General features: G+C 38.6%; 2 protein-coding genes across 6 annotated transcripts; both read right to left on the reverse strand.

The window, feature by feature from the left end:
* Positions 1-40: 40 nt before the first annotated feature.
* On the reverse strand, positions 41-19,126 carry nphp3 (nephronophthisis 3). 5 transcript variants are annotated; one of them, XM_057322496.1, is made up of 28 exons: positions 18,841-19,124; positions 17,965-18,293; positions 17,704-17,829; positions 17,386-17,536; positions 15,956-16,108; positions 15,400-15,533; positions 15,128-15,288; positions 14,724-14,901; positions 13,255-13,329; positions 12,919-13,074; positions 11,515-11,618; positions 11,321-11,435; positions 9,148-9,291; positions 8,891-8,988; positions 8,690-8,792; positions 8,512-8,594; positions 8,291-8,426; positions 8,039-8,203; positions 6,722-6,816; positions 6,387-6,509; positions 6,115-6,304; positions 5,798-6,039; positions 5,586-5,661; positions 5,323-5,450; positions 3,416-3,656; positions 3,173-3,298; positions 2,956-3,071; positions 41-2,805 (listed from the first exon to the last, which is right to left on the reverse strand). In XM_057322496.1, exons 2-28 carry the CDS (start codon positions 18,286-18,288, stop codon positions 2,640-2,642), a joined length of 3,909 nt encoding a protein of 1,302 aa, XP_057178479.1. In that variant the 5' UTR covers positions 18,289-18,293; positions 18,841-19,124; the 3' UTR covers positions 41-2,639. The 5 variants fall into 5 exon arrangements, 4 of the variants coding, with proteins under 4 accessions (XP_057178479.1, XP_057178480.1, XP_057178481.1 ...); XM_057322497.1 differs by having other exon boundaries at positions 17,965-18,327; XM_057322498.1 differs by having other exon boundaries at positions 17,965-18,346.
* Positions 19,127-20,618: 1,492 nt separating this feature from the next.
* Positions 20,619-23,777, reverse strand: si:dkey-96n2.3 (uracil nucleotide/cysteinyl leukotriene receptor). The gene is made up of 2 exons (XM_057322269.1): positions 23,052-23,777; positions 20,619-21,899 (listed from the first exon to the last, which is right to left on the reverse strand). Exon 2 carries the CDS (start codon positions 21,870-21,872, stop codon positions 20,925-20,927), a length of 948 nt encoding a protein of 315 aa, XP_057178252.1. The 5' UTR covers positions 21,873-21,899; positions 23,052-23,777; the 3' UTR covers positions 20,619-20,924.
* Between the last annotated feature and the right edge of the window lie 1,048 nt (positions 23,778-24,825).

Below are 24,825 nucleotides of genomic sequence, written 5' to 3' on the forward strand. Positions count from 1 at the left end.
AAATACCTTTTTAATAACAAAATAAAGAAACCACCTGGAATCAATGGTAAAAGGAAAAAATTTAATGTAACAAACCATGATTAAAGTAAATGCATCCAAAATCATTAATCACACTGTTGTCCCTTAAACCAACAGCACAAAGATAATTTTGATGTAAAATGAGGCACATTAGTGGACGGATATGCAATGCAACTTTCAAATCAAATATCTGCTTACACATTCAGAAACAAGAGAACTTGGCATTTCCCCTGTGTTGCATTCACATAAGTAGTTTCATAATATTAATTTATCATGCATCCTTCAATGTAAACTGACTGATGATATAATCACATTAATGATATTTAACTATTAAGACAAAAAAATCCTGTATACTCTAAACAACTAAACATAAATATAGTCACTGTTTGAGTGTTTGAAACCTTGTATCTCCAAATTTCATGTTTTCCCCCTATAAATCATTAATATTGGTCACCCTCCAAGTTTATCTGGAAGAAAGATCTTGTCAACTTCAAAATAGTGTTTAAAAGTTTGGGTTTTGGAAATACAAGAGGTCTGCCTGACAGCAATGGTATATGGTTTATACAATGTTATATTAATACAAGCTGCACAGATATGCAAACATTGACCGAAATATCGGCACAGGTTTGTGTCACCCTGTCTTCACCAGACGCGAGCAGCGCCACATCCAGTGTGGACAAAAATGATAAATGGTTCTAATAGGTTCTGTTGTCTTTTGTCACGTAGAGTCTGGTGTAGACAGGGTGTTAGATATGCACTTTTTAATGACCAATTATTGCTTAAAATGAGATAATACCCCGTCTGTGCATTACAGAAAGAACAATTATTGCACATTCATTAAAAAAACATTCTGAAACAAAGTGTTGCATGCTGCATGTTGCAAAGTGATGCAACAGTTTCCATAGCAGAAGGAAGGTCATAGGCCACGGGAAGTCTGCATTGCTATTCTACATCACATATTTGACAGTATCTACAAAAGCAGGTGAATGGTACACATGGTACACGTTCACCTGTCAGTCACAATGGCAATCATATATTATGGCATTTCTGAAATGATAAACATCCATTGTTTACATTGATTTTGGCATGATTCTGAGCTACTACTCGGACTGATCACTGAATGTGGCGGTGACAGAGAAAGCTTGCTGCAACTGGTCACACATCTGACCTTTAGCATCTGACATGGTTTCCAAGACCATATTTGATCCCTATATTTGCACAGTATTGTAAAAAACTGCCGAGGAAGAATACAATTAAAAGCTAATACTGACACTGTATGAAATGATAAATATACTTCAACTAATATTTGAATAATTAATACCTAAGTGATACATTTAATATTTATAAAATATTACACTCATACATTGTATATTAAAGAAACATGCAAGAAAATGCAAGTTTTAAAACAACATTTTTGCATTGTATAGATATTCAATAAAACATCACACAGTTTAACAGGAGTACACTAAAAATGATAATGGCATGCTGATATACTATATACTGATATAACTCATTCTGAATGGCCACCATCCTGAAATGTTTAGTTTGAACCCTTATTGCCCTATGGGGCAGTTTCCCGGACAGGGCTTAAACCTAGTCCCAGACCGATTTAAATGTTAGAGGTGTTTTAAAGAGTACACAACTAGGGATTTTTAAGGTCCTACTTTGGTTTATGGACTGTCCAACAACAAGTTTATGTACATAGAAGGTGTAAAAACACTATTATTTCGTAATAATAGGCAGTTATTCTTACCATACTTCTTGACTGACTCTCAAATGATTCGTTCCGCGATGAATCTGTCTAATCCCCTCCTTTCTGCTAGCCTAGTCTGATGCGATTGGTCAGATGGTCTAGTCTGCTGTGATTGGTCTACCGTGAATGTGGCTCACAAGCTACAGTGTTTGGGGGAGGAGAGTGAAGTTTTCACGGGCAGTCCTAGCAAAACGTAGGCGGGGACTATATGTAGTGACGTAAATCTTCGCCGTTTCACGAATTGGACTAGGGACGACTCATTTGCGTGATTCAGAGTCGACTCCCTTTTTTCCAAGCCAATAACTTTGTTATTCATTCACCTTCGGATTTACAACTTGGTAGATTGCTTACTTTCAAACACGGCAACATTACCCAATGCATGAAATGTCATTTTCATGATCTCATGTTATGTACTCTTTAATCGAAAACAACTTGCACTGACATATCTTAAAATATATCAGTGGGATTGTTCTGTCTCGAGATGCCCACCAGTAATGTTTTTTTGTAACGTATGTTTTTAAAAACGACTTAAAGGCCTAGTCCTGGTTTAAAATAATCCCTGTCCAGGAAAATGCCCCTATATGTTTTCTGAAGACCTCGTTCAACTTGTTTAGGTGTGTTTGATAAGGGCTGAAGCCAAACTCTGCAGTATGGTTTGACACCATTGCTATGAGGTGCTGTGTTACAGAACACTTTATAAATGCATATTAATGCACAGTAGTTACAAACACTATTGATTTATACTGTAAATTACAGTAGGAATGAAGACTGAACTCCAGATCCAGATGTCTTTAATGATGCATGTTTGAACCTTGAGTAGTCCTTTTCTTCAAATGTATAGCCTTAGTTATGTTTGAAAGGACAGGTGTCACCTTGAGGTTTGAGGCAGGGCGGGGCTTCGTAAGCTAAACGTGTCACCACTGGATGAGTGACGTGAGGGGGCTTTACCGCAAACCAAGGATGGCTCCGCCTCCTTTATCTCCATGGCTCGCTTGTACAATTCCGCAGCCTTCTCGAAGTCTCCCTCTTCATAACTGAGAGAATGACAACAAAGATAGATGTGATTTGAGGGAAATTTCACAACAGTGTTCTGGACAGTTGTTAAGGCATTGCTGTAGGATTTTGTAAGGGTTCCGAGTGGTTAAATGTATCACTGAGCTAAAGTAATAAAACAAAAGTGTTACCTGAGCACTGCCAGGTTTTTGAGAGTCTCTCCGACCCGAGGGTGCAGTCGGCCGAGACTGTCCTCGTACACCTTGAGCGCCCGCTCATACAGAGGCAGAGCATCACTGTGTTGCTTCTGCAACACACACACAGACATACTGGAAGTGATGTCATCATACAGTTTATGTGATTCAGTATTATGATCACGTACAAATCACATGCTTTCAAGTTTCTCACCAATTGGCAGTAGAGCACAGCTAGGTTAACCAAAGCTGTGGCCACACTAGGGTGCTTGGGCCCAAAGCTCTTTTCTCTGATGTCGAGAGCTAACTCATATAGAGGAACTGCTTTTTCCAGCTTCCCCTATTACACACACACACAGGCAGCCAATCAGAAAAAGAATCAATCAAAATCAATATTCCAAAATGATAATAACATTTGAACCTAGATAATCAGCAGTTGTGAACTGTGATTTCTTACTCTGCGCTTGTAAAGCATGGCCAAGTGTTTGAGGGTATAGGCGAGAGAGGGATGGTCAGGCGCGAGGGCTCTTTTGCGGATGTCGAGGGCTTTTTCATACAGTTCCTCTGCAGTCTCGTACTCTTTTCGCTCGCTGTGCAGCGAGGCCAGGTTGTTCAATGACTGGGCGCAGTCGGGGTGATCAGCTCCCAGCACGCGTTGACGCATTTCCAGCGACCGTGTCATGAACACCTTTGCGGCACTGGGTTCATACACAAGCATGTTAATATACAGTACATAAATGAAAAACTTCAACGGAATAACTGTAATATTATTCATCACTTGTGAGGTTTAAGTTGTTTTAAGACGGCATTTCTTGAAATCTAATTTTATTTATTTGTATTAGAAATGAATGTTATAATGAAAATCATTACAGCACTAAATGTTGTAAGCAATATTAGCTTACAATGTAGGACCGTTTCATTGGTCTGTGTTTGTTTATTTTCATCTTTCATTCTGTGTTTGTTTATCGGTCTGGTTAGTTTTATTTATTTTATGTTAATATTTATTTATATTTTATTTATTTTATGTTAATATTAATTTATATGATTATTTTAATGTATAATAATTGTATTAAATAAACGATTTGTTGAATTTAGTTGTTTGTTAATTTTATTAAATAAACAATTTGTTGAATGGGTCCTGTAGTTTGGTCGCATTTAAAGAAACCCTACGGGGCATTGACATCTAGCGGTTGAGCTTGGTATTGCAGTCTAAATTCAAAATATTGGAGAGGCAAGTTTAGCCAAGTAACATTTTTTCGATTTCTTTTGCTTGTTATCAGAAAAGATCTACAGGCACTCTATTATTTGCGAATGTGTACCGGGAGTTAAAGCCAGTGAGATTAAAAATGACAATTCTTATTTTTTCATGAAATATCGCAGTATATTACAATATTGTTTATAGTAAATAGCTTATCAATGTGGGTCATTTTCTTTTTTAAATTCATGTACCCTCATAATCTTCAATTAAAATCTGAAAATGCCCTTCCGCCCTGAAATGACTTGTACAATGACTATTCATCTTGTGTTGTGAGTGTGACTATCCATCTCAAATGACTAAATTAGACAACAGCTGTTTTTACACATCCAATCAATTCGCAGTGAAAAATGCAAGCCACGCCCACTAATTGTTTCCTTTGAAATTCCTTTTCACTCGGAAATGTGTCAGAATACGGAAGTAAAAACGATCGCAACTTCCGGTTCACGGGACCGCGAAGTCCACGAGCGCGCACATGCGCAGTAACGTTTGTTTGTGTTGTTGCTTTGAAACCGTCTACAGAGATTCTTTTGTGATCACATATGATTGCATCGTATCAAGGTTCTCAAAAACATGTTTTTAAAATCAGCAGCAGAAAAAAGGCTTTTCACACTAACAACTGCTTATGAAGCCAAATCTGATGTTAAACCTCAAAGATCTGTTTAAGATACCATGCTCTCAGCTTCCTGATGCCTATATATGGACTGTTCTGTGAAAGTAAAAATGATTAACATCAAGAAAGTGCCTTAAAGGAATACTTCACCCAAAAATGAAAATTCTGTCATCATTTACTCACCCTCAGATTGTTCCAAACCTGTATCAATTTCTTTGTTCTGCAAAACACAAAGGAAGATATTTGGAAGAACGTCAGTAACCAAACAGATCTGATCCCCCATTGACTCCCATAGTATTTATTTCCCCTACTACGGCAGTAAATGGGGGACGAGATCTGTTTGGTTACTGACATTCTTCCAAATATCTTCTTTTGTGTTCATGTTTGGAACAATCTGAGGGTGAGTAAATGATGACAGAATGAGGAAATAGGATCGTGAGATCTTTTTAGAAGTTATGGATACTATGTCCAGTATGAAATGAGAGCAGTTACTCACTCGAGGTTGTTTTGCAGGTAATAAAGAACTCCGAGCTCATTTAGAGTCTTGGCACAATCTGCAGAGTCTTTACCAAGCGTCAGTTCCTCTAACTGCAGCGCTCGCCGTTTCAAAAGAGCAAAACCATACTACAAATAAAACAAACAGAGCCATTTTTATTCATTCCGCTGTAATAACATGCAGGATCGCACACTCTTATGAACGGAACCAATGAGACACATATGTGGACATGCCCCAAAATTATATTATTTTCATTTCCTTACCATGTGGCCCTTCTGGCGTGCCGTTTTCTGTCTGATTTTGACGGATCTCTTTCTTAACCGCTCAGCCTGCTCATACCTGTAATTCAAACACAACTTTCAGACTATACAATATTATTCGAATACATCATGAATAAGTCAAAAACAATACCAAACAACAGATCAGTTCATGAGATCTGTATACTCAAGTCTAAATGAAAGATATAACGCTGTACTTGTTTTGTTTCTGGTAGAGGAGTGAGAGTGAATCTAGTTCTCTAGCCACAGTGCTGTGTTCGGGTCCATAGGCATTCTCACAGATCTCCAACGCTTGTTTGTACAACTGCTCTGCGTTTCCAAATTTCCTCCAATGAACGTAGACACCCGCCAGCTGGTGCAGTGACTGAGCCACGCTCGGGTGGTCCGGGTCTAGCGCCGTCTCGCAAATCTCTAAGGAACGCTGCAAGGGGGCCACCGCCTACAAACAGCACATGCATGTATGTTACACAAGATTTGACATGGATTGATCATCAAACCTGCTTTCAGTTCACACCTGGCTGAGTAATCCCAGATCTTTCAGGAAGCAGCCCAGTGTTTCGTAGAGGTTGGCCAGTTGACTCATGCTCTGCTCGCTGTCACAAGTCTTCTCAAACTCCTTTAAAGAGTCAAAATACTCTGTGGCCATGGAACACTTGTCCTTTCCGACAAACTGCCAGTATGCCAGAAGCTCTGAGAAATGACCCCTGGGAACACACATTGGAAAGTTTTTATTTAGACGTGCACATCTTGTAAGGAGATACCGGAGGACAGGAAATGAGAACGTACCTTTTGTAGAGGTTCTGAGACACAAAGAGGTTAAGCAGAATCATCTGGAGTTGAACCCTGTCTTCCTGTTGCTCCAGTAACCATGGTAACTCGTCCGCAACACGCCATGTGACTCTGTCTTGTCTGAACACACATAAACATGCTTGAAATTGTCAAATAAGCCTTGTTAACTTGTCACTGATGATTTTTTTTAAATGACTTAAATAAACGTACATTAGCAAAACGAACCTGCAAACCTTTTGGTACTTTTTTTAGTTCTGTTTCTACAGCAAAAATAAAACTTACTTGTACATAGCTTACAGCTGTGGTTTTGATCATAAAAAACATGTTCTTACTCCAGCTGATGACTGAAGAATTGAATGAGTGTCTGTCTATAAGTTCCACAGTGTCGGCCCTCATTTAGAAACTCCTGGTTGACCGCTTCACAGGCCTGGAAACAATACATCGTTAAACAATACTTTTGTGAGTAAAAACGATGGATACTTTGAGCTTATTCAATTGAACTAGGGCTAGGGCTGTCACGATATTATATTTTCACTGCACGGTGATCGCGGCCCAAATATTTGATGATAACTTAAGCCATTTTTATTTGAAATAATGATGCAACCACAAAAATGTTTATATTTAATTTGAATTTCATACTCATTCTTTTTTTGTTTTATATTCGTATTTATTTTCATATTTTAATTTCATGTTTGGGTAAACTATTCTTTTAAAACACTTTCACCAAGCTATTTAAATGACACACAATATATTTAAATTGTTTTTACAAAAAGCCAATTATCATTCAAAAACAAACTGTTATTTATATAATTCGTTTTTGTTATTTACAAAACTCTTTTCGGTGAAAAGAAAAAAAACACATTTCAGCAAAAGTCCAATATGTAACTTTTTGAAGGATTTATTGACAGAAATGCAATATAATATAAATAACTACTGTATGTCTTCAGAGGTGTATAAAGACCTTACATAATGAAGCGTTATGCTTTTATTACCTAAGAATGAGCTGTTTCTATCTATACACCGCGGGTCCCCTTACATGGAATTCACCATGTTGTTTCTACAGTAGCCCTAAACGGACAAACTGCTCTACAGAGCGCGTTTCCTAAATACATTATCTCCTTTTGGTAAAAAAGCGAAAATGTGACGACATCTTAGTTCTGTGTCAGCAACCACACAGCCTAACTTGAGCGTCAACTCAACGCGGACCGCAAGAGCTGTGATTGGTCTGTTTGAACCCCTCCCTCAGGTCAAAAAACTCTGCGATAGAGTCATGTTTACTCAAACGCATTTCCGAATGAATTATCCAAGTAAATTATTTGTGCTTCTGTATTTAACATCTCAAATCTGCAACAAAAGTGACAGTTTACTTGCCGTTATCACTGCTAATGCTTCTCAAACGAGCTGTTTCTTCTTCGGCTCTTGTCTTAGTTACACAAGCAACACGTGCGTGGACACTGACGCCTAGTGGTCATTGCCTGTCGACATGGACAACGACGTAGAAGTATAAATGAAAACCGACACGTAGCCTACGGCGTAGGTCCGAGGCAGAAGTAAATATCGGGCTTTAGCCGATGGTTGCAATTCACAACCTCACCACAAGATGCCGCTTAATTTCATACAATTGACCTTTAAGCTACTTTTGTGCATACCTGTGGATGCTGAAAGCGGATGAGGCCGCAGGCATAAGTGATTATAAGCAAACTCTGCAGGCTGTAAAGCATTGAGGTCAGCGCAGGAAAACACAGGTCTGTGAATAGCTCCAAAGCCTCAGATTCGCTCACACCGTTGTGACTAGCGCACAACAAACACATCAACTGCATGTAAACAAAAATAAAGTCATGAAATGCTACAGATATTTTTGGATTGACATTCTGCATCAAATTGGGCAGTGATAAGATCACCTCTCTCAAGACATGTTTCTCCTGATCTGTGCTCAATGAGTCTAGTACCACCTTCAGCCCCAGTCTATACAGCGACACCGTATCCTGACACGACACACACTGCTGTAGAGTCCTTTCCAACGTCCAGGATCTGGAGCTGACACACAATAAGAAAGATTCATACACTCATATTCATAGACTCAATACACTCAAATCCAAAACCCATCCGCATTTCCACTTACTGTGTAATGAGTCTGGCCAACAGTGAGATATAGAGTGCGTTGCAGGTTGCAGCTGCCCGACAGTGTCTCTCCAACTTCTTTTCCTGTTTCACAGCAGGACAAACACATTGTCAAACTCATCATACTGTATGTAGACATAAAAACAGACTGATCTCTAGACACCGATGTCAAAGCTCACCTGGTCTTTGGTGAGTATGATGTCTGCATTTACACATTCTGTGCTGATGACGCTCTTCACCTCCCTGGGATTAAGTGGGTCAAGATGAAGCGTGGGCCACAATCTGTGCAGTCCAAAATTGAAAACGAATGGCGATTTGCACAGAAGGAAGTTTTGCATTTAGTACTCAACAAGTGATCATCTTAAACCTGGGTCACAAACCTCCATGCTTGTGGGCAGGTCTCCACATTAACTGACACCAGCACCCTCACGTTAGCAGGAAGTGGATCAATCAGCCACTTCATATGACGCTCGGCATTCTGGGGAAATCCAAACTAACAAGTGAGCTAAGCTAAATATAGCACCTGAATGGAATAACTCGGAAATAGGAAGTTCACACTCATGTGAGCGTTGAGTTAAGGTACAGAGATCTCTGAACATGAAACTACAGTAAGAATGTTCAATTGAGGAAGCGCTACCTGTATTTGGTCAATCGAGTCAATGATGATTATGATGTTGCCATGGTGACGTGCAGACAGACGTTCTAGCCAGCGTGGGAATTCCTCGAGGATCTTGGAAGGGTCCATCGAGAGACCAGAGATAGACCAGAAATGCTGGAGAAGCTACAGGGACGACAAGGAGGGGGGATATAGAAGGCTTGGATTCTGATTGGCTAGTTGCAACATTTTAAGGTTTGTTATTCCCTCAGAAAAAGTGCAACAACAAATAACACAAAGTCCTATGGGTACTGCAAGTAGACTTGGCTGGTGCAGTTCAATATTACACTTAAAAAAATATAAATAAATATACAAATATTTTTAACATAATGTGAGATTATATTTACAAATGATTTAAATACAGTAATTAAACCAAATTGCATGTTTATGTTGTTTGCACTTTGTGTCTTGGCTTAAAATCGTAAGGAAAAGGGTTTTCCTCACAGAAGGTCTGCATTCATTAGAAATGAGCTAATAAAAAATTTTGAATCAATATTTTAGCTCCAATAAGTTACTCATGAGGTAAGTACGTGTACGGACGTATAATCCATTTCGCACTGGCTCCTGATCATCCTGTCAGGGTTTATTTTGCGGTAAATGCTGGCTGTACAATCCCAAAACAGCTTTGTAAAACCAAAACTTCTTAGAAAATCCAGCTACCTCAGAGCAAACCCTGATTAAACTTTTATCTATCAATAAACATTCAAGGATGAACTCTTCGGAACATAAAGCCATGGGGTTAAATAACAGCTGCAGGTTTGCTTAACACATCTTCCTGAGAATTTTACATTTTCACAATCTCACATGAATTCTTCTGAATTCCACTGACTATCAGAATGGATCTTGTGGTTCTTCCAGGTAAATACCTGAATGAACTCCAAACAGTTTTAACCCCACTGGAACATGTTGGGTCTACCTAGAGGCCACCTAGAGTTCAGGGACTTTCTAATGTTATAGCAACAAGACAGTGGTTCTCCCCTGGGGGGCACCAAGATGGATCCAGGGGGGCACAGGTTTTGTGGCATTTTATAAAATACAGAAATGTATCCTACATTTTATGCAATCAAACACCAGAAAAATAAGACTACCAACCAAGGTTAAGATTTTAAGTCTTTATTTAGGGGGTCGCAAAGCGATGCACCCTACACGAAAAAGTTTGAGAACCACTGACCTAAAGCTTACACCAAAATTGTATCTTATTACACCCTACCCTACACCTTACTCTGGGTTAACAACTTTATAAACCCTTGATTTTAAACTGTTAAAGGCAGGGTTAGAATTTTTTCAAAAACGCTGTAGAGTCGGGCCGAGTACCAAAACAAACTTGTAGCCAATCAGCCCCAAGGGGCGTGTCCGCTTATGTTGACGGAGGGAAGAGAGCAAGTTGGCATTAGAAAGACTGTAGAAAGAGCGATGTCTTATTTATTCCATCAAATTAAAGGGTCTGTGGATTTTATGTATAAAAAGAAGGACAGGCAGGCAGGAGCTAGGACCCGCGTTATTATTATAAAGACTTTCCAGTGGAGACACGTTAGGACCCACGGTATGGCGAAGGCTTTTAGCGGAGATACACTTTTAGCGGAAGATAGCAGAAATCGATTACCTTGCCTTTAACAATGTGACAAAAACACGCATAGAAACCAATATAAAAAGCAAATGACTTATAATGTGAAAAATGTGAAAAAAATCTCTCCAGGCTGCATGTAACAATGGACTCAATTGACTATATGCATGGTTACTTCACGGTTTTTGATAAGCCAGCTCAGGTATTTTTTGGTAAACTGACAGCTTTAGGATGTCATTCTATATGCGCTGCCCTTAAAAAATATGAAAACTGAGAGATGCAGCAGTGCTCAGCTGTTCTTCCCTCATGCCGCTGAAATGTCTTTTTTATTTATTTATTTTTTTTACGTTTAAATCCACTAAATTAATGTTAGGCATGACTATTATCCTGACTAGATTCTGATTATAAACCAAATATGACACTAAACTGATGCTGTTAAAGCTACCTCAAAAATACCCCCACTATAACCCAGCGATGGTTCATTGGAAGTTTATAAGATAGCTTTTATTTATGAATCGGAAATTCTTAAGAACGTTCCATGGATATGGTCAATTTCAGGTTCTTCACATTTCTAAAGAACTAGGATTTTACCTTCACTGTGAGGCGTTTAATAATGAGCACTGGATCTGCACTGGTGGAGAGAGGACGTCCAGTGAAGTGAAAGAGAGTCAGGGTGTTGGGAGAGTGTTTCTGCTGTAACTCTATCCTGCAAAATAATAACATCTTTATTATTTACAAGTCGAAAGGTGTTGTGTAAATAAACCTCAGTGTTAACATTAAATTACCATTTAGCGAGTAAAAGAGACTTTCCGGATCCAGGAGCGCCGGACACCAGCAGTGGTGGAGTGGGCGGTGGGGCGGCGACCATGTCATTGAGTCGATCCACATACTGCGGAAAAAAAACCAGATTAAATACTTAATTTGAAAATTTGCATGCAACAAACACTCACGGAAATCCACCGGAAACTCTGTCAGACCCACAATTGTTCGAAATTGAAATTTAGGTTAAAGCGACAACGAGCAACTTTTTGACCTTAAAATAATGTCTCTAAAATTATTTTAGTGGTAGGTCAACTTTTAACTGGACGAATTTTACTGCCGTTGCTACCTGAGCAGCCTCCTATCGGCTGAAATTGCACTTGTAACTTTGGTGTTCAGCCCGGTACAAGCCCCGCCTATCCCCTGCTTTACGGCATACGTCATGTTTTACTCGTAGCCTGGGAGAGGTTAGCCAACAGCAGAGCTAACAGTAAGACGAAATGAACCAAAACATCACCATGGCAGAGCCAGCCAAAAAACCAAAGAGGGTTTTGTCGAAGGAAGCAAAGAAAAGAAAGCGAGAGAGTTATTGGACACGAGGCCGGTCACGAATCAATATCGGACGGGCTTACACTCGGTGGCGCGAGCAGCAAGAGGCAACGGGTTGTAAAACGGATGGAGACCTAGCGGTCCTGCTCCTGGATTTGTAAGTGATATTTGTACATTTTTTTGTTACTGTCCTGTACTTTTGAACGTATTTGTTATTAGTCTGTGTCATTGGCGCACCACCGGTTCACACTTTATAACCGTAAGGTAGCTGAGAGATAATATATGGCTGCCGGTGTCGATAGCTAGCATGTTGTCGTGTCTCGTCATGAATGTGTGTAGTGCTTGTAAATGAAGACTAAAAAACCACAATAAACGTGTTGTGGTAAAAAGTAGCAGATTCTTTAGTTCAGACCAGTAAACCACGTAAATGTTGAACAGTTCAGTCATTGAGTAGGCTAATGTTGTCGTTATATATATATACACATGCTATGCGCTGTTTTCATAGCGTATCTGGGTCCGCCGGGTCCGTCGGCTTTGTAAACAAACTCACGTGTATTGAGCTGCCAGCGGGAAATCTTTGCGACAGATTTTACGACACTGCATACAGACAATTCCACTTATCAACCACGTGGGGCAACAGTGAGCAAAAGTTGCTCATTGTCGCTTTAAATGCCACAGATAAACACAACAATATACCTGAAAAGAAAACAATCACTATGAATAATGGGTAAACAGTCTAAGGTTATCAACCCATGTTCGATTGTTGCTTGTTTGATTGTTGTATCACACTCTAAAAAGTTAAAATTCTCTTAAGCATCTGTCCACCATAGCAGACACAATATTGTAAATCAAGAGATTTATAACAGAGAGATCTACAGTACTTTTTGGAAGCTGTATCTGGCCGCAGCACCGCAGGCCTGCTGAAACGCCTCGATCTGCTCCTGTTCATCATGAAGGTCCCACAGCACATCACCAGAGTCCTCCTCTTCCCTCTCCTCGACCTCCCCGGTCTCCTCAAACTCCATCCCCAACAACTCCTGAGGACATCGAAATCTGTCAACCTTTTCTAATATGCAAACAGCCTCTGCTTTCAAAACCACAAATGCAAAAGTAGGTTGAGCCGGACTGAGACACTCTTAAAATTATCAGGAAGCTGGTAACCACAATTTCACACTCATACTTTGTTTACCCAGTTTCTGTAGTTTCTGTCTGTGTACCTGTTTGATGATTTGTTCTAACTGAGAGAAGATGAGAGCAGCTCCATCCTCTGCAGAACCTGCATGATCCACCACCTGTAGAAAGCAAGAAGTGAAACTTTCTTTTAATCAGCTGAAATTACGTAAATCCTGATATTTGTTTGTATGGGTCACATTTCTTTGATATTAATGATATATATAGTGGCCTCAGAAACTAGAGTGCATTGTTAGGAAACATAAGTCACACTTACCTCAAGTCACACTTATAACTCTAAACGAAGTTAGAGCCTTACTCAGAACTTACTTTAGTTTTCTAAGCAATTTCTTGCAAGTTATTTTTAGTGGATGCTTGAAATCAGTATGAAGTTGTCCTTTGGTTCTATTCTTTGGTTCTAAGAAGTTACTCGTTACTTGCTCACACTTTAGAATAGGGACCAATTTTCACTATTAACTACGACTCTTGCCTCAATAAACTCCTAATTACTGCTTATAAGTAGGGATGTAACGATTCACCGTGAGCCGGTTGAAAATCGGTTATAATGAGTGATGATTCAAATCTGTTGAGGTGTGAACTGAATCGCAATACATTTTTTGAACAGCAGGGGCTGCTATTTTCACTGCAAACCTAAACATGGACATGCTGATATTTCTTAAATGCAAAAAAATCCAAGAAAAGCTAAGACAGTATTAGTTTGTTTATATTAAAGAGACTTTTTCTATTATTAATTTGTTATAAAATTGCAGTTTAGTTTTGTTATTTGAAATAAAACATTATTTTATTATACAAAGAAACGTGAAGCATTTAAGAAATAATGCAAGGGAAGTTGTTCATTTCTAATTTGTTTCAACTCATCTTGTAAAAATAAATCGTGAGTAAATCATGAATAAATCGCATCGTGCGATCAGAATCGTGACTCGCATCGCATCGTGAGCTGAGTGAATCGTTACATCCCTACTTATAAGGTAGTTTTTAGGTATAGGTATTGGGTATGTATATTGGGGATGTAGAATAAGGTCATGCAGAAAAAGGCATTAATATGTGCTTTACACATACTAATATACGTACAATCAATATGCATGTTAATAAGCAAGTAGTTAATAACAAATTTGTGCACCTTAATATAAAGTGTAACCAGTTACTCATATACAGTATATACAGTGCATAGAATACATATCATTGTCTTGGAATTATAAGAATCTATCTGACATTTTTTGTCAAAATTGAGTAAATCACATATTCTTATTCTGTGACTTAACAGGTTTACACTGTCATGTTTTTTTCTTAATGTGGTGTGCACATTTTGGACGTTTTCTAGAAAACAAAAAGGTTTTATCTACAAACTTGATCTACTTTTTGTAATCTCAAAACTGCTCGGAACGCAGATAAAACCTTATAACTCGACGATATCACGAGGGCCAACTATGGCTGGCAAGTTGGTACTTTAAGACCCCTGCTTCTTTAGAAGAACCATAAATTCATTTGATTCTACCTTAAGTTTGGCACTTTTGTCAGCCTTGTTCACTCTTTCCAGCAGTTCTCTGGTGGCTTGACTGAGGTTGGATACCTCTTCCTTTTCACCTTTTCTGTCTCCAGTCCGCAAATACAGCACAAGAGGACGAGAGTCTGGAGTTTTCACAAAGGCTTCCTCCACATCCTCTATGACACAACTGAAGCAGCAGAACGAAGAAAATACACGGCATCAGTATCAATGTTGATAAGATTAGATTCAACTGTCACTGTGCACAAGTGCAATGCATGAATATAAATACAAAGTACAAATGAAGAACTGTAAACAGAGAAGGTACAATATACAGAACGGTGTGGGGTGTGGGCAATATGAGAATGTGAAAAGGAAATCTGCAATGAGTTTAAGTGTAAATAAAAGAAACGCACCTAGAAACTGAAGACTTGAGAAGCAGAACACACACAGAGCTCCTCTCGATCTCCTGCCTGCGTTCAGCCGCGTACAGAATGGAGCTCTCCTCAGGAAAGGACACGTTCAAATAGAAGTGCCCTAAACCCTCACAAAACCTCTGAAGCTTTAAAGAGTGAGTCTGAAAAAGAGAGACACAATTTTGACATTTTCTGAAGGAACTGTGGTTCTTGCCTGTGCAAACATCACAGCCATTCATTAACAACGCACACTATAAACAGGTTTGTCATACCTGTATAAAGGCCTGTAACTCGGCTTTGGTCTCCTGTGTGTATATGAGGTAGCAGCGGACTGTGTTACTCCACAGAGACTGAGACACGTGAGGAGACACCTGCAGCAGACTGGCCACAGCAGCATCCCAATCATCTGTAACATACACACACGAACATCAGCACATGGACAAGCACACAAACACACACAAGGGTGCATACTAGGGCTGTGCAATTAATCGAAAATTAATTGTAATCGTCAATTTTGGCTTCAACAATTACAAAAACAAAATAATCGAGGTAAAACGATTATTGTGCCACATTCCATTTTGCAAGGATCCTCTCTTTTCTTGTGGTATAAATCCACAGCGCACCCCTTTCCTTACAGTGGTTCAGCTGTGCTATTTCTTTACATTTATTTTTCAGTTGAATTCACAGTTTAAAAGCCAAGTTATTTGTTTTCTATGTTGTTTTAAAAGTTAATGAGTAATCGTGTTAAATAATCGGGATCTCAATATTGGCCAAAATAATCGTGATTATGTTTTTTGTCATAATCGAGCAGCCCTAGTGCATACTCACCTCTGTTGACGTTTGCAAACGGTCCCTCCACATCAATGAGACTGTGAGCGAACTCTGGACCACGATGTGTCTGCTGTAACTGCATCATGCTGCCCATCGACGGCTCGCTGCCCAACACACCACCGCTCCAGTACTCACACTGAGTGCCTGCAGCTGCATAAATGCGTTTAATGTCATAACCACGATGGGATGGATGATTTTATAAATCTGCACTGTTTTGTCTTTGCAATAAAATCAAGCATTTCAAAAATAAGGTTAACATAGTCTGATTCACTTGGAACCTGGTTCAGAAAAACGGTTACATTTCATTTTTATAGTACGTACCCTTACTGTGTCTGATAGTCTGTATTTAAAAACATCTGAAAACAGGAAATTCATGTTCATGTGTGCTTGTTACCGCTAAGTTACCGCTTAACTATTAATTTTAAATGACTAAATATTAACCGATTACACAACGTGACAAATTTTTTAAAAAGTTGTTTCGCTTGAATTTTTACTGTTTCTTTATGAAGTTTAACATACATTCGAAAATCAATTTATTTTCCCATCGACGGTACTCACAAAAAATATATATATATATTTTCATACATTTATACATTTCTGTAAAAATGACTCGTACTTGTACTCGAAAAATTATTACTCGTACGCAGAAATTACAAGGTACTGGCATAACACTGAGCTCAAAACAATAGTTTAACACAACAGTTACTAAAAATGAGCGGTTAAAAACTTCAGAAGTGTACATTTGATCGTTTTGGTCTTTTATGACTAATACTGTCCTCACGAACCAAGTTCCAGACCTTGTCACCCATCATCGCTTCATCCCACCTTCCCTGACGTGCTACAGAACTTTCTAGACAGTGACAATTGGAAAATATTCTTTTAAATATGTGAAAATTTGTACAGTTATTGTTTATTTGCAATATACTGATATATCATAGTTAATGATATAAGCTCAAAATTTACTTAAGCTAAATATACACTAAAACATTGATGCTACATGAAAATAAAGCAAAATTAGCGCCACAGAATGAACTATAAAAAGGTCAGGCGAAACAACAATTGCGTCACTGTTAGTCAGAGAGAAATCTGAGCTTCTGCCTCCTCAGTGAATATTTGGTCATTATAAAAAACTGTTCACAATGTTTTTCACAACACAAGTCTAGACATGCCGGATTTAGGAGTACCAGGAAAGGTAACGCATCTCAGGGTTTCATCACAGTGAGGCAATCTTCACACTTATGTGAAGATCTTATCACAATATGATATCAGTGGATATACAGTACACAACATCTGTATCATCATTTCTCAGAACTCAGAGAAGTATTAAACTATTAGATGTGTTAAAAGTAATAAAGTATTTAACTTTGGCACAAAACAAACCCTTCAAGATTTACACTGATTGAGAAACCTGAACAAAGTGGTCGTACTGGTGACGGTGGTCCGGTTGTCATCTGAATCCGAGTCTTCCAGTTCGTAAATCTGGATGCCCTGAGCCTGCAGCTGTTGAAGTTTTGACTCCAGATCTCGTTTTGCCCGAAGCAAGTCCTGAATTTCCTTTTCCTTCGTCTCCCGGAATATCTGCCAGTTGGGGGATTTCAAAGATGAAGAACAATACCAAAGTCAAGTTAAAACTAGAACAGAGTCTGAGGAGATGAGCTGGGGGAGATTTGGGATGTTGCAAGGCAAGAATTATGGTGAGGACTCAATGTTAATGTGAGGGAGGGAAGGAAGGAAGAGATCTGCACCTTAAACTGTCGTTTAACTTTGTCTCTGTCATGCTCAAAGGTGGCAGCCCTCTCCATAGCTTGATACTTTGCCTCCAGGGCACTTTCCTTTTCTCTGAGAATTTTCTGGTACGTCTTCTGAAGAGCCTGATCACCAGAGAAAAAAACATAAGTCATTCTTGCATCTCTGAAAGTTTAACGTGATTATTCATGAATTTGAACACCTCAACTATTTACAAAGGCAACCCACAAACAAATCAGAACTAAAGATCTCTTTCAAACCTGCAGCTCAGCACGCAATCTCTTGTTCTCCTCATCAAGCTTGGCCTCTTTCTTCTGCATTGAGGTGATCTCATTGTTCTTGCTGACCCTGAAGATCTCGTAGTCTTTCCTGAGGCGCTCATACTCGGCGGCATACTCCAATTCCACCGATCCCGTGGATTTGAAGCTGGCGCCGATGACACGAGGACCACGGCGGAACGAACTCCGCAACAGACGGGCCTTTGGTTTCACCTCCACTGGTATCTCACAGGCTTCTCCACCCTCACCGCCGTACGCATCCTCAATCACCTCACCAGGGCTTACCAGAGAGGATGCGGTACCCATGGCAACTGTGGATGGGACGGATGGCAATGGGACACCTACCTGATAGAGCACTCACACACTTTCAGAATGTTCATTGATAGTTCAACTTGAAACAGAAAACACAATCAGTTTGACTTAAGTATTTCCAAAAGGCATTCTACAGCATTAGACCAAATTGTATTTGTCAGGGGGCATGCGGGTCATATTTTATGCTAAATCCCTGTATTATTCACCTTAAATTTTTCTAATAACATGACGTCATTTTAACCTGAATTTAGTTTAGAAAACTGCACAAACTTTTCAAGCAAAACATTGCACACAAGCAATGTGATGGTTAAATTCACTGAGCCTGGATTAAAATGTTTTATGGAACCTCAGACCACTACACCAAGACACGATTCTTGAGGAAAATAGAGATGTTTATTTATTTGTAAGGTATGTATTGCATACGAATGAGATTGGCCAAACGATAGTGTGCTGTGAGTTTATTTAAAACATTTTCGAGTTTTTTTTATTGTCATAAAAACCAACAAAAACCGTATATTTAATATATTTATCAACAATTAACGTTACCTTATTCTGCGATCGTGAACCCGGCAGACATCCCGATGATTCAGATCCCGACAGAGCCTAAAAAGTTAAACTCCACCCCGATAAAAATGAAGGTTCATGTCGACACACTTGAAGAAATGTGACCTCGATCTTAAAACTTTAAATACATGTTAGAAAATAAGGCGTTGATCGGGTTTACTCTTATAATTTTGTGCATGAAGTAAGGTAAATATATCAGAGACTTCCACATTTTCTTGCCACTGTCTTCATGACAACGCGCGTTACTAGGCACGCCTTCTTCTACGGCTCCACGATGTGGCCAAAAGCGACCTCGCGCGTTGTAGGTTTTGGAGTAAGCATCTCTAATAGCCTACTCACGCTTGCAGTTTGTGAGTGCGTGGACGTGATAGGAAGTGAGACATTCTGCCTAAGGATTTTAAAATGTTCAGTGCCCTTAAGTTCAGTGCCCTTAACGCGCTAAATCTCTCCTGTTTTTATTAGAAAACAATAGAAGCTATTGACGTCATCACGACAACTTTCAACAGCAAGCCAGGGTCCTTCAGCCTTTCAATGTAGAATAGAGTGCAGGTTCTCAAACAAAGACCACTGTTGTTGTTTTTAGACAATGGACAATATACACTTAATTCAATTTGAGAACTTTTACAATAGAAAAATGTATCAAATGCTTCATATCTCATTTTACAATAATAATTCAAACTGAAAACTAGATATGTATTGGGCTGTTACATGTACAGTATAATTTCAACCTGGGTACAAATACTTAAAATCAAGAATGTCACACTAAAATGTATTAAAAAATAAGTTGTTACACTTGGGCCCTATCTGGGTGAAATACCATCATGTTCAAAAACTAATGGCCCAAAATTGTGAAGTGTCATGGAAAATGTTCCAATATATTAATTTATTAGCTGTATAATTCGATAGTATAAAGTGTTGCACATTTTAATGATGGAGTAAAAAATTAATTTGACTTGCCAAGTGTGTCCTACCCAGTCAACACATGAGATCATGCGATGATCACAGTGACATCACACGATTCTCATACTGTGATACTCACATTGTGAGCAATACGTGAGCTCATTGTGAGTGCAAAAGATTCTCATACTGTGATACTCACATTGTGACCACATCATGAGTATCCTGGAAGCTCATGGTGAAATCACTGTGAGATCAAATTGTTGACTGGGTAAGGTATTTGCAGTCTCATGCCACTTAAACACTTTGGCCAAATACAGGAAACAGGCCGTCATGTGAGTTAACAAAAGGCCAATTCCAAGATCATAAGCGTGGACATTTGGACTAGCCCATGGAATTCAAAAGAATGTGAATCCCATCATTTATCAATACAGTGTAAAATGTTCCAGTTATAAATAGATTAAGATGTGTTATTACGTAGCCAAAGATTTAACATTTTATTGGTGCAGAGTGTGGAGATTATGTGTATTTTGTCAAATGTCAAACTGGTTTTATGACTTAATCTCCCCATCAGTCTCTTGCTGTCTTCATGCCCCTTAAACACTTAAGCCTGCATCACTTAGATAAGACGTAAAGTGCAAGTACCACACGTGTGCACTTTGTGATGTGTTGACGGCATGCCATGAGGTTAAGGGTTATACTACCCTATAAACACATGCTTATTCTCACAAAAATAAATTTCTGACAATAAATGAATAATCATGCAAATTAAAAAATGTAAATCATTTAATTTTTAGACACTTGAACAATATTGACATCAAAGCATTGAATAATAATAAATACCTTAATAATAAATGCCTAAAGAGAGTTAAACAATTTTTTTTTCATTTGTTATGTTGACCAGCAGGAGAACCATATAGACAAGAACTAACTGATGAAATAAAGATAAATTAAAAATACTGGAAGATTTTTTTTATAATGTGATACTGTTATTATAGCTAAATATGTGGTAGGAATTGAAAAGCAAAAGTAGTCTTAACAGCACAGAACTCTTCTGAATTGAATTCCTTGCATGCGAACACGTCTTTTTTTCAGTTCTACTTTCCAACTTCTACTTTAGCTTTAAACATTACACCCTGAGGAACTCCATTTGCATCAGAGCCTGTATGTCATGTGGTGGATTGCTCCTCTTTAGGGTTCCTACCACAGAGCTGAAGCAGAGTCTCTTGGAAATTTTTAGCCAAAAAGAAGTACATAACAGGGTCCAACACGCCACTTACACATGTTAAAGCTGAGGTTATGCGATTTCCCAAATGCAACAACTGTCTTTCTGATTCTGACTTTGACATGTCATTGTGCTGTATGATGAAGACAAATCGGTTGATATGATAGGGTACAAAAGCGATGATAAAGTTAACCACTGTTAGCACGATCAATCTCAATGCCTTACGCTGAGATGTCGTCCTTTCCTGAAAGGTCATTCTTTGGACTTTGCAAAATACTAGAATGTAAGAGACAGTCATGATGACCAGAGGTATTAGAAACGCGACGGCCGTCGACACAACTGCACCAGTGGGATTGGAAGAATTTTCGATGTACAGCTGTTCACACACCGTCACATTCCACGTATCCAATCGTCTGATGACTTGTTTTGGGGAGAACAGGACAGGTGCCATGGAAATGGTCACCATGATCCACAAGATCGCACAGACCACTTTGGCATTCCTGGTATTTCTCAGATTCTGAGTCTTGTGTGGTAAGACACAAGCCAGCAGGCGGTCCAGACTGATGCAAGTCATAAAGTACATGCTGCAGTAGAGGTTCACGAAGAACAGGAAGCCAACCACGCGACACGCCCCCTCCTCAAGAGGCCAGTGACAGTCTGACATATGGTAGACCATCCGCATGGGGAGCACCAGGACGTAAGAGACGTCAGCTATAGCCAGGTGCTTCAGAAACACTTTGAATGGGGTGTTGCGGTTGTCATGGCAGCAGAACACCCAAAGCGCTAAGGCATTGCTTGGAACAGAGAGGATGAAGATGACAATGTAGAAGGTTGCAAAGAGGATGTTCTCCGTGTGAGAGCTGTGGTAAATCCCCTCCTCCGTGTTATTCATCGTAATGCAGGTCTATTGAGACAGTTGCTGTTTAGAGAAGGGCATGGTTTTGAATGTTAGTCAGGTTTTAGTAAGATTAGTAAGATTATTTAGTAAGCATATACTTTCACACCCTCCTACACCCCATCAAGAACTCTGCGTTCAGCAAACCAGCGGTGTCTTGTATTGCCTTCTCATAAGGGCAGTAAATCGCTTTCCTGCTCATCCTCCTTTACAACTCCTTCCTGGTGGAACATTCTTCCAAACTCAGTCCGGTCAACCACATCTATACTTAACCACTACTTAAAACCCATCTCTTCTGTGAATACTTGACAGCAAAATGAAAGAAAAAAAACTAACCCTCTCTCTTTCTCTCAACAGGTAGTGGTGTAGCTTTTGTTGAAACTAGTAACTTTGTATTAGCACCTCTTGCTCCTGTATGACATTTCGCTTATTGCTCCCTGAACTCTTTGGTTAAAAGCGTCTGCTAAATGACTAAATGTAAAAAGTATATATTTAATTCAAAACTTTGAAAATAGCAATAGCATTTGGTTTGAAATCCTCTCTAAAAACACATTAGGAAAACCGTATTTTATATTATTAATATTTATATTTATGATAAAAACATAATAATCTCTCGTATTCTAGTTTTGTTTTCTAAAACTGTGCTGTCACTCCATAGATCACATTTAGTTGTGAACTACACCCGAATGTTTTATTGAACGTAAAGTCCCGTTTAGCCTTAATAACAGATATAGAAACAGAAAGTAACTATTTTAGTCAATGTAGCGTTACTATATTCATATGATATGAAGGTATTTTCCGTGTTGATTTTTTAATAATGAATTTTGTATTTGCACAAGCCTACATTGCGTTATTTTAGGGTTAACGTAAATGTCCAAACATTGATGGATAATGTCCTGACAGAAATTTTCCAAATATTCCGTTTTTTCCCTTAATCTTTAACAGTGTACCTTACAATCTGCTTTAGAGTTAGCATCTTGTGTTTTTTAATAGGAACGATAACAAGTTGTGGTTAATAACCCTTTTTGCACTTAAACTAGCCTATAATCAACAAACATCAATTAAATTAGGTAATTACGTCAGACCCAACACAATTAGTACATTATCCATGTTTTAAAATATATTTTAGTGGTTTTGAAGTATCACTTTAATTATTTAAAGAAATCAGCTACTTACTGTACGCGCGGCTGTACCGAGACGTCCTCAGCAGTTAATAACACAGTGACTTGATTTTAGAAGCAAGCAAGATTTTATCCGTTTCCTCTTTTAGCAGCTTTACGTGTATCACAAACACAAGCACAGACATGGAAATAACTAACGTTAAATCAGCCCTCAACATGCCCCTTAACACATATCACCCTCTAGTGGTCTCTTTATCTGCTGTATGTGTGATTATTACTGTATATCTGCATCAATTGGCCTGTACTGGAGTATCCTAATCTCTTATAGATTCTACTATCCAACCTAACTATCCTGCAGACTTGGATGTCAGAGGGGAAGAACAGCAGGCAGGAGACGAAGTGATGTTATAATAAAATGAGCAAACTTTATTGTAGAGAGAAAATCATAGTTGCGTTCAGATGCCCATTCTAACTCTGCCTAGAACTCTGTCTAGAGTTCACTCGATTTCCGTCTAACTTTGTCCGACTTTGTCTGACGAGAAACACAGGTATTATTATACAAACATAAACAGTGGAAAATTACTCCTTCACAACATTGTCTTGTGACGTTATTATGAACTTTGAGAATGAGACAATGCACTGCAAACTCATATCTACTTTTGTGAAGAAGTACAAATGCAGCATCCAACAGAATGTAGAATATGGCATTAAGAAAAGTAATATATAATATAATAACTAGATAGAAATTAATATAATCTATAACTAATAAAGTAAATACATAGGAAAAAAATAGTAAAGAATTATAATACAGACTAAGAAGGAAATAAGAAATTAAATACACACAAAATGTATGTCTGTACTCTCAAGTCAGAATTTCATAGAAAATACACACACACAAACAGGTTGCTTATAAGATATTCAGATCCTATGATCTATCACTATAGTTATATGTTACTTGCAAATATTTGGACACAACTAATTATTTCGTAATTTAATTAACACACAAATCTTTGCGTTCTACCCAGTGGCGGAGCTAGAGTTTTATATATAGGGTGGCCAGGGGGTGGCCAAGGCTACTTCAGGGGTCCACAGACCATGACAGAAAATGTGTGTGGAACCCTGACCTGGCATCAAATTATAAAAAGATAAATCCTAGGATTGCTGATAAGAGGTACAAGTGATAATTTACTTCTAAATGTATGTAGATGAAATAAATAATAAAATATAAATAAAGAAAACGCTGAAAACATAGTTTAACCCTGATAACTTGTTTAATTTAAACAGAAACAAAGCAGCACCAGTGTCTTTAAACTGGTGTGGATCAGAGCAGCATATATCTGATAAAACATAAAACTCATTCCATGGGACTGCAAGATTAAAACAAAATCATTGATGTTGATTATTGCCCTTGATGTTGTCATCTTGATTATTACTTTCAGATATTAGGATACATGAACACTTGTCACACGCTTTACACGCTACAAAACAAGCCGAGAAGCGTTTATGAATAATTTTATTGCTGTTTTGATTCTCTAAGGAACATAAAAGCAGTTATTCAAACGGGAAACATGTAGAAAACAAACAAAGAACATCCAACATCACTAAAACACTCAATGGCTTCAGGTAATACAGTAAAGAGTCTGACTAATGAATATCTTTCTTACATCGTATCTGTACGCGGTTAATGATAAACTTTTTGAGCGTGACGCACTTCAGCACAGCTCTTCACCGGTAAATCATTTAAACGCCTCTGATTGGTCAGAATATTCATACCCTGAACTTGATTGGCTGTAATGCGCAAAGCTGTACAGCAGAGCAAAGAAGCGGTC

This window comes from Triplophysa rosa, linkage group LG23 (assembly GCF_024868665.1).
Source record: "Triplophysa rosa linkage group LG23, Trosa_1v2, whole genome shotgun sequence".
NCBI lineage: Eukaryota > Metazoa > Chordata > Actinopteri > Cypriniformes > Nemacheilidae > Triplophysa > Triplophysa rosa.

What these genes read in the sequence shown, in the direction of transcription:
- nphp3 (XM_057322496.1), bottom strand. Translation starts at nt 18,288, where the DNA reads ATGGGTACCGCATCCTCTCTGGTAAGCCCTGGTGAGGTGATTGAGGAT. An exon ending in CCAGATACAGCTTCCAAAAA is followed by an intron (nt 11,619 to 12,918) that starts GTACTGTAGATC and finishes TTTTTTCCGCAG; the next exon opens with TATGTGGATCGACTCAATGA. An exon ending in TCTCTTTTACTCGCTAAATG is followed by an intron (nt 11,436 to 11,514) that starts GTAATTTAATGT and finishes ATTATTTTGCAG; the next exon opens with GATAGAGTTACAGCAGAAAC.
- si:dkey-96n2.3 (XM_057322269.1), bottom strand. Translation starts at nt 21,872, where the DNA reads ATGAATAACACGGAGGAGGGGATTTACCACAGCTCTCACACGGAGAAC.